The 9,562-nt window shown below is 49.5% G+C and overlaps 2 protein-coding genes across 3 annotated transcripts in view; both read right to left on the minus strand.

Annotated features, from left to right (window-relative positions):
• Cacna1s (calcium voltage-gated channel subunit alpha1 S) overlaps positions 1 to 7,205 on the minus strand; it is a 64,996-nt gene extending 57,791 nt beyond the window's left edge. For both annotated transcript variants that reach the window (XM_008830284.2, XM_008830283.2), the window contains exons 1-2: positions 7,034 to 7,205; positions 5,146 to 5,251 (exon numbers count right to left, since the gene is read on the minus strand). In XM_008830284.2, the coding sequence (XP_008828506.1) occupies positions 5,146 to 5,251; positions 7,034 to 7,185 (258 nt within the window). In that variant the 5' untranslated portion in view covers positions 7,186 to 7,205. The remainder of the gene's footprint in view (positions 1 to 5,145; positions 5,252 to 7,033) is intronic.
• Positions 7,206 to 8,109: 904 nt separating this feature from the next.
• Ascl5 (achaete-scute family bHLH transcription factor 5) lies at positions 8,110 to 9,323 on the minus strand. Its single transcript, XM_008830285.2, has one exon. It carries the CDS (start codon positions 9,313 to 9,315, stop codon positions 8,734 to 8,736), a length of 582 nt encoding a protein of 193 aa, XP_008828507.1. The 5' UTR covers positions 9,316 to 9,323; the 3' UTR covers positions 8,110 to 8,733.
• Between the last annotated feature and the right edge of the window lie 239 nt (positions 9,324 to 9,562).

Raw genomic sequence — 9,562 nt, forward strand, 5'->3', positions numbered from 1 at the left:
CTGAACCCCAGGAATGTGGCAGAGGCCTGGAGCATCCCATGATGGCTTAGAGGTGTGACTGTTCTGGAGTTAAGGAAGGGCTGAGTCTGGAATGCAGCACACATTGGGCAGCAGGTAATGCCCATTATGGCTATTAGGAAAAATCTTCTAGAACCTGGAAACAAGGCACCATATCCTTGTAATTTCACGGTGGAATTTTAAAATTATTATTATACTTTTGCATGTACTTACTCATTTATTTTGTGATGGAAGGGGCATGCTACTGTGTGGTAGAGATCAGAGGACAACTTGTGGAAGTCAGTTCTCTCCTACCGTGTGGGTCCTGGGGATCTAACTCAGGTCATCAGACTTGGTGACAGGTGCCTTATTTGCTGAGCTATCTCTCCAGCCCTGAGTTGGAACATTTTACAACAATTATTTAACTGTCTAGGGCAGGGTTCCTCAACCTTAGCCTTAACTGACATTAGGACTCAATATTCTGCATTGTGGAAGGTGCTGTCCTGTACCAGTACATGGGTCCCTACCCTACCTCCATGATTCTAGACATGTCCCTTGGTGGGCAGAAATCCTCCTCCTGCTCCTTCCCTTGAAAACCACTGCCCAGGGGTGGGGGGAGTGTTCCTGTGTTTTGCTTTCACTATTGGGTCCTGTAGAGCGCAGCTCTTTCTGGTAGAGAGATAGCCCCAGTGGTTATTGCCTGTAGGGCACTTAACTGTGGTATGTACCCCTATGGGCCCACTCCATTCTTTCTCCACTGTCCATAACTTCTCCTTCTCCAGTTCTCTGTGAACCAGCTTTACTCTCTAGCTCACTCTCTCATGAACAGAATTAATCTTTGACATGTATTTCTTCTATATTTTAAGTAGTTATGACTCACTTTTTGACAATCATACTTTGACACAAGATTGCCTTGAGGATGAAAGGAGAGATTATAGAAGAAGCAATTACAGAATAATAATTATAGAAGAATCAGTAATTAGGGACACTGATAATCGTTCCTAGTTCTCATGGGTCTCCCAAGGTTGGCCAAGACTAGAATGGTGACCCTTCCTAAAATGACTTTTAGTTCAGTTTCCCCAGGAGCAGACCCCCGTTGAAGCTTGGGGAGCAGGGGCATGAGAGTCTGGGGCTGGGCTGGGAGGTAAGCTCTGGATTCTAGTCCTGTTCCCAGTTGCACTGGATGTATCACTGTCCTTCCCAGGCAGCTCACTGTCTGCACCTATCTTCCTATTTCTCTGACAATGGCATGCCTTTGGAATCTCTTCTCTGACCTCCACTGTCCTTGGAGGATGCTGGTCCCCAGGCCCCCCAAGCTTCAGCAAGGCTTCTCTCTTGGTCAGGTCAGTCCTGGAAGTTGGACTGGACACTCTGACCATCCTTTCTGGCCTGGGTAACAGCTCCTCAGTCAGGAGAAAGCAGGATTACAGCGAGGGGCCATCATTGTCTTTTGTCTTCCGATGTCCTGGAGGCCACCCAAGGGTGCAGGCCTGCTTGTGAACCAGTCGGGTATAGCAGTGATTTAGCCTCCCTGTGCCTGCCAGGTGGATATTGAAGGTGATGCTCCCTGGGAAGCATCTAAATGATGCCTGGTAAAATGTACAAATACTAGGTGAGTTGCCCACGATGATGATGGGGAACCAGGGAAGCTGGTGAGATGCACTAGGGTCTCAATGACCCATGAAGGGCCAGGACAGGGACAATGGCAGGTGGGATGATGAGGGACTGCTTTTCTACTACTGGAAATTGAACCTAGGACCTTATGCATGCCAGTCAAGTGCTCTACCACTGAGCTACATCCTCCAATGTTAAGAGGGATTTTTAAAAAATCTGATATAATCCTTTGGCACATCTGTTGGGGATTATACCCTTGGATTCTAGAACAACCTGGGGATTCAGTGGCCAGGGGATGCCTGGTTCGGTCACTCTCTCTAAGGTACAGTAGGACCCTCAAGATGAAGTTCCTAATGCTGACGTAAAGGTACTATAGCCTAGAGGGTCCTGATTCATCCAAAACTTCTCTCAAGTATACAATGTCATTCTACTATAAACAAGGATGCTGAGGGAATAGAAAAGTTAATAACATGTTCAAGATCACATATCCATGAAGAGGCTTGAACTCAAGAGCATCCATTCTTTCCCAGATTCATTTCCCTAACTACCATGCCACACCACTTCTCCAATGTGTCTGATTTTATTGCTTCTGTCCCCATTGACTGCCAGATTATATGGCTGTCCAGGACATCAGTAGTCTGATCCTCATCTTGCTACCTCTGACTCACTATGTGTTGCAGGAATTCCTTGCCCTCCTTGAGCCTCAGTTTCCTCGTTTGCTGAGAGAGGACTTGTGGCTTTCCCGCTGACACAGAACAGGCAGGATCTGAAAATTAAGATTTGCTTCCTCAAACCTCACACATTGCCCATTTCATTTTAACTACCTGTTTAACTGGTTTACTGTAATTATTTGCTTAATTGACTTAATTAATTGAGCTCTATGAAGATGGGAACTACATCTACTTGGTTCACAATGATATCTCTAGTGTATTCCAGGGATATAATAGGCACTAAATATATATTTGTAAGATGAATGAGAAAATTAATTTAGGATTGGTCCTAAAGCCTCCATTCGTAAAAGCTATGTCCCCAGCTTTTCTCAGGCTACCAAGCAGCCAACAGGAAAGAGAAGAGATAAATGCTTACTCTGCTTTCTTCCTGCTCTGTCCCTTAGGGAGATGAACATATAATTGACAAGAGGTGATAAAGAGACCTCAGGCAGAAGCTGCCTGGGACCGTGATTCTGGTCTCTTCTTTCTGGGCTTTACAATAGAGGGGTCAGATCAGGGTCCTTCTCCAGTGGTTGTTGTCCTCTGGAGCACTGATTTACCAGGTGATGCTGGTCAGCTTGATCTCTTCAAGAGAACTATCAATCTCTAAGCTCTAGACTTAGCTCAAGACTCTGCAGCTCTATCTCATAGACTAAAGTGAAACACCACAGGGCCATTTGAAAAAAATCTAAGGCAATCATTTTGTTTCAAGATAGAAGACCACATAATCACTAACACGTAATGTAGTGTTCTCCAAGGAGAACAATTTCTTGCTAAAGTAGTCAACTTTTTTATGTGTGTTTGTGTGTGCATGCATGTGGGTACATGCAGGTATTCATGTGTATGCAGGTACATGTGCACATGTGTGAACATACATGTGAAGGCCATAGTACAACCTAGGGTGTTATTTCCCAGGAGTTTCCACCTTGTTTTTAAGATGAGAGTCTCTCACTAGGGCTTAGGGTTCACTGATTCAGCTAAGCTGAGAGCCAGTGAGACCCCTGGCTTCTATTTGTCTCCACCTCTGCAGCACTAGGATTATAAGCACACATCACCAAAAGCATTCAACTTCGTAAAGAGTGCACATGAACCAAGGCCCCAAAATATGAAGTAATGAAGTATGGGGTGGACCTAGAACTCTCCCTAAATTCATGAACTTGGAGAATTAAGCCTCTCTTGTAAAAGGTCTAGGCTGTACATGACAGGTTCCTGGCCAGCATAGGCCAAAAAGGCCCTGCCCTCATTTAGTCCCTTTCATTCCAGGAACTCAGTTTTTTCCACATGTAGCAAGCACACATTTAGCTTCCAGTTTCTCCTCAATTCAAGATAGATTCCCATGGAAACCAGCCTTAGGAGAGGCAGAGATATTCACTTTTCTTTCTGGCCCCAGACACATGCAGATGAGCCGGGTCTCCCATCTCTGCAATTTCAGTGCAGAAAAGCCCTGGAGAAACGGAGCTCCATTGTCCTGCCTTGTTGGCTTTGTGTGTGTGTGTGTGTGTGTGTGTGTGTGTGTGTGTGTGTGTGTGTGGTACTGGGAACAGAACCCTAGGCTTCCTGTGTGCTAAGCATGTATTCTACCACTGAGCCACATCCCCCCCATCAGCTCATTCTCAGTGAATTTCTCTAGAAGTCTTCTCATGCTGTTCACCACTTTGGGGATTCTAGTCAATATAAGAGCGAGTTCTAGGGACTAGAAAGATGGCTCAGTGTTTAAAACTCCATACTACTGTTGCTGAGGATCTGAGTTTGGTCCCCAGCACCCATATTGGGCACTTCATGACTGCTTGTAACTCTAGCTCCAGGGGTCTGATGCCTCTTCTGGCTTCTGAAGGCACTGCATGCACATGTACAAATCCACCCATACACATAATTTAAAAATAAAAATAAATCTTAAAAATATATTAGGGCCAAGCATGATGGCACACACCTTTAATCTAAGTCTTGGGAGACAGAGGCAGTTGGAGCTCTGTGAGTTTAAGGTCAGCCTGATCTACAGAGCAATATTCTTAGATAGGGGTCACCCTGAGCTAGATACAAGGTACCTAAACTCCAAACCTTAAGGGTTTTGTTATTTGTTTTGCTTTTATTTTTTAAGAGGATCTAATATTATGCCATGGGGATTGTTATGGAGATTCAGTAATGAAAACTATTTGGTACAGAGCCTGGCAGCTAATAGGTACTTAATAAATATTAATCACTTCTATGATTAACTAGCAACTGGACAAGTCCCTTAACCTTACTAGGCCTATGTTTTCTCCTGCACAATGCAGAGTGAGGGGAGGAGGGAAAACCACTGTTCCTTGAACATCCCTGTCAGCTCTGGCACTGGACGGCTCCATACCCACGTTGCTGGTAAAAGGGTAGGAGAGAGTGGCACTGTAGAGCTCTAATGTCCTTTTTGCAGATTCCTACATCAATAGCTCCAGTAGGCAAGCTCAGTGGGAGCAAGGTTCTGGATTCTATCCAGGGAAGGGAGGTTGGTGTTCAGCATCCCTGGTTTATACCCCACCCCCACCATGGCTCAGCTTCCACATCTGTTAATTGACACTACTTTTGAGGGTTCTTGGGGGTACTCTATGGGTTTACTCCTGTTGGATGTTTGGCATAGTGACTGCTGGCTGATAGTGTCATGGAATCAAGGCTGCGCAGATTTACCTTGCAAACTTGAAGAGCCACTTAGAAGCCAGACAGTGGTGAGGTCATCAGTCTTCATTTTCAGGGAGCCAAGGCACCAGCATTTCCCATCAGAACCAAGTCCCCCAAGGGTGACTCCCAGCCCAGGGCTATGGGATGCAGGAGGGAGATGGGAAGACTTTCTTACCAGGCCAAGGTTCAGAGCGTTGTTATCATCTTCGGGCATGGGCAGGTACACTGCCAGGGCCACACAGTTGGCAAAGATGGTGAGCAAGATGATGGTCTCAAAAGGTCTGGTGCCAAGGTTAAGGCAAGCCCTTGAGTGAGCTGTGGGATTTGTAGGGTTGAGGGGAAAAGGCCAGTCTAGACTGTCACTAAAATGTTAAGAGATAGGCAGGCTCCTGAGAACACTCCCATATATGTATATCCCTTTCTCCACTTCTCTGAAGGTTCTGACCCAGGGACCTGGTCCTTTCTCTTCCAGAAGAGGATTACAAGGGACTGGCTAGCTGAGGAATCTCATTACTACTCCACACTAAGTGCTGTTCTCCCCCTTCCCTCCTTCTGAGATTTGGGCCACACAACCTCTGGGAGCTCCCCTCAAGAAATGGCCAGGAGCCTGGGGGCTGATACAAGTTCAACTGAACAAAGACGGAGAGAGAGCTGAATTTTCAGACCTGTGGGCAGTGCACAGGCTTGCACTCACACATCCCCTTCAGACACATACCTAACCCTCAGCAGCCATTTACACAGTATGCGCTGGACTCTGCCCTTCCTTTCTGTCATTTAGGAAGCAGGTGTGAGGAAGGGAAAGAGAGACAGGGTCCTTGGTGTATAGTTTGGGGGAGGGGAGCAGGAGATATGCGATACAGATGGGTTTGAAAAGTGTGGGGGTGGTACTGGAGAGAAATGGTTCAGTAGTTAAGAGCACTGGCTGTTCTTGCAGAAGACCCAGGTTCAAATCCCAGCACCCACATGGCAGCTAACAACTATCTGTAACTCCAGTTCCAAGGGATCCAATGCCCTCTTCTGCCCTCCTCGGGCATTGCAAAACACGGGTGCACTTATACACATGCAGGCAATACACTCATACACATAAAAAATAAAAATAAAAAATTTTGGAAAAAAGAAAAGAGGGGGTTGGGCACAGGGAAGATCTGTGGAAGGAGTGGGCTCAGAGGACCAGAGGATGGAGAAAAGTGAGAGCCTGTCAGGGAAAGCTGCTCTCATAGGATACAGGCCAGGAGGGAGGGGCCTGGAGGTGATATGATTTGTTGCAGTGTAGCTATGGGAAGCAGGGCTGATTCCATGTGGCCCCACATCTCCCTTGCCCCCTCCTATTATCCCTCTTTTCCTGTCTTCTAAGGAACAGCTGGTGGAATCCCACTCTTCCAGAGCATGTTAGAAATATTTCAAATATTCTTGACTCCCTGAGAGCTCACTTGACACAGGCCCGTCTCTTCTCCACAGCTCCTCCTTTCCCCCAAATAGCCCAGATATTTTCATCATTCTTCCTTCCAGAACTCATGCAAACCCAGAGATCAATTTGAAGTCCCTGTCCCTAGGGCACTACTTCTGAGCTAAAACAGCCATGTTTACTTGCCTGGAACCACTAAGAGTCAGTCGTCCCTCAAACCTATTTCCCAGGCACCATCTACAGGAGTCTTTCCTGAACAGTCATTGTCTTCCATCTCCCTCTAAGAGGGATTTTCTCAGGCATTATGCTTCTCCCATCATCTTATTCCAAATGAGACTGCTGCTTCAAACTCCTGAGTGGTACCCCATGATGATGGAGCTTGGGCTCACCTGGAACCAGGTCCCATGAGCACAGGCCCTTTCCAAGATGATCAATAGTTATTTCTGGCTGTCACCCTCAGGTCACAGGGAGTTCCCCTCTCCAGTGTGGTGAAGAACTTCCTTCCTACCTTCCCAAAGTCTCCTCATACTGGTCTGTAGAAGTTCACCCTGTTCCAAGTTCCCAGTCACTCTGACACTAAAAGTCTGTGACCACCATACACTCCTCCCTCACTACCCCCCCCCAATCCACTCCTTCTTGCCCAAGTGCTAAAGGATACTTCCATTCCACAATGCTGATGCAGGCCTTCCTCAGGGGGTTCTGGAGGGTCAGGCAGAACAAGGCCCGGGGTGGCCTAGGCAGAATCTCAGGAACAGGTTTCTTGGGCTGCTTCTTCCTCAGGCCCTCATCCTGAGGCGAGGACAGCTCCATGGCTTCCAGGACACCCTGGCTTTCTCTTATTCCCCTACCCCACTGCCCTCTCCTCCCTGTGTCCCCAACGCCCCCACCTTGGGGACTGGGCCTGGCTGAGTCTGTCCTGCTGAGGCAGTCAGACAGGGCAGGAGTGGGGGTGGGAGGATTACACTCTCTGTTCTCAGCGAATAAAATTAGCCCCTGATGCCCTGCCCAAGCTCCTGAGGCCAGGCAGCTGTCATTCCTTCCAGCCTAGCCAGTAACATCCCAATCTGCCCCCAAAGAGTACAAGGGCTGTGGATAGGCTGTGGATAACTAACACCAGGCCTGAGGTGGAACAGGGGCAATAGGAGACAGGATGGTTTCAAAGCTGGGGCAATGGAGTTTAGGGAGAAGAGCCTGTGGTATGGAGTCACAAACTTCAGATTGGTCCATCATGCTGAGATTAAGTTTCCCCTATTTCAAGATTAGGTTCCCCTCACCTCAGCCCTATGGCACTGTACAGAGGTGCTGGGTGGTCTGGCTCAGTGTATCTCCAAACTCCAGTTTCAGTACCTGTTCTGATCAGAACAGGTGGCCTTATATAGACCATGCCTGTTTCCCTTCACACTGAGCCCCTCCCCACTGGGGTAAAAAGCTCCCAAACAACCTTGAATGTACATGGCTCTGATATGGCACCCACCACTCTGCTTGTCTTTCTTCCAGACGCTCCCACCCCTTATTATTCAAGGTCTGAGTGCTTCCTCTGTGGAATTTCAGCCTCTCCAGCCCACACTAAGGATACACGAAGCTCTCTGGAAATGTTAGTTGATCATGTGACAAACACCCTATCTATCTATAAATCCTTGCAGTAAGCATTCTGATCTGGAGAACTGAAGAAGGGGTGAAAGGTGGAGGGTGGGGATAGGCAATTTAGGAATCACAAAATTCAATAATCCTTTTATTTAGCCCTTGGTGCAAACAGTGCCAATGATCCTAGAGGTTTACAGGTCTTGGGGAAAAATCCACAATCCTTAACCTGGGGAAGGACCAGAAAACCATACTGAGGGGTGGAAGAAGGGAGGTGATCACTCGTCAAGGAAACCAAAAACCGTCACCAGTGGGCATATACCGCCTCCTTCTAAGTCTGTCAGCCTCCCATCCTTTCCTCTGGGTTCCTCCCTCTAGGCGCAAGCTCCCTGTTGGTATCTGGGGCCATCTCGTGGAGGGCCCAGGCATGGCACATGAAAACCAGTGCAGGGGGACTTTCTGCGGGGATGAACAGCGCCTGCCTGAGGCCTAGCTGGAGCCAAGTCCAGGGATGGAGGTCTTGGGCTGCAAGGGGTACCGCACGCTCCAGGAGTAGTCCAGGGCTCCTGCCCTTTACTGTCCTGACCCATCTACCTTGATCCCGACCCTGATCCTGGGATCTCTATATTGCCTTTCGTACCCAAGTTCCGCACATCCGCCCCAAGTGGGTTGGAGGTGGGATCACCGCAGACCTCTAGTAACTATGGCCTGCCCTGCACGCCGGTGACCCAGCAGCCCCTACACTGCTCCCGAGAGGGACGGGGCTACCGGCCCGGATCACTGGCTGGATTCCTCCGACTCCAAGAAAGGCGAGGAGAAGCAGGAAGCCGCCCTGGACTGCGGCACCAGGGTGGTGGGCGGCGGCGCGTCGTGAGGGCCGTGCTGCTGGCCGGAGGGCGGCGGGGAGGTGGCGGCGGGCGGGGCGGCGTCGGGGGCGGCGCTCAGCAGCTCCTGCAGGTACTTGATGTAGCGGATGGCGGCACGCAGCGTCTCCACTTTGCTGAGCCGCTTCTCCGCCAGGGCGCCGGGGAGGTGGCCGCGGAGGCGCGCATAGCCCTCGTTCACGCACTTGACGCGCTGCCGCTCGCGCTCGTTGCGCTTCTGGATGAAGGCGGGCTCGAAGGGATAGTCGTAGACGCCGAAGGCTCCAGGGAAGGGCACGTAGGGGAACACCCCCGCGTAGGTATCGTAGTACGGCGGCTCTGCGTGGCCCGGGTACAGCAGGAAGGGCACGTTGCCCAGGGGCTCCGTGACTGGCAGCGGTGCCTGCCCGGCAGGGGCCATAACGCCCACTTGCATGCTGCTGGAGGGCCCTACAGGACCCGGGTCCACCAGTGCCCGGCAGAAGTTATTGTTCATTGTGTTCGGTGGAGCCGGACCCAGAGTGAGACCCTCACCGAATGGCCCCTGCTCTGGGTCTGTATGGTCCTGACCGCAGGGACGAGTCACATCCCTAGCAGTGGATCTTAGGCACCAAGACTTGCTAAGGCCTCATTTTGCCTTTTGGAATGACTTCTGAGGATTCCCTAGTGTGAGCCATTGCTCTGGGCAAGTGTGGGTCCTTGCAGAGTCTCAGCGAGTTACCCTCTTCGATCTTGCTTGTGGT

This window comes from Nannospalax galili, unplaced genomic scaffold, assembly GCF_000622305.1.
Source record: "Nannospalax galili isolate Female #2095 unplaced genomic scaffold, S.galili_v1.0 scaffold113, whole genome shotgun sequence".
NCBI lineage: Eukaryota > Metazoa > Chordata > Mammalia > Rodentia > Spalacidae > Nannospalax > Nannospalax galili.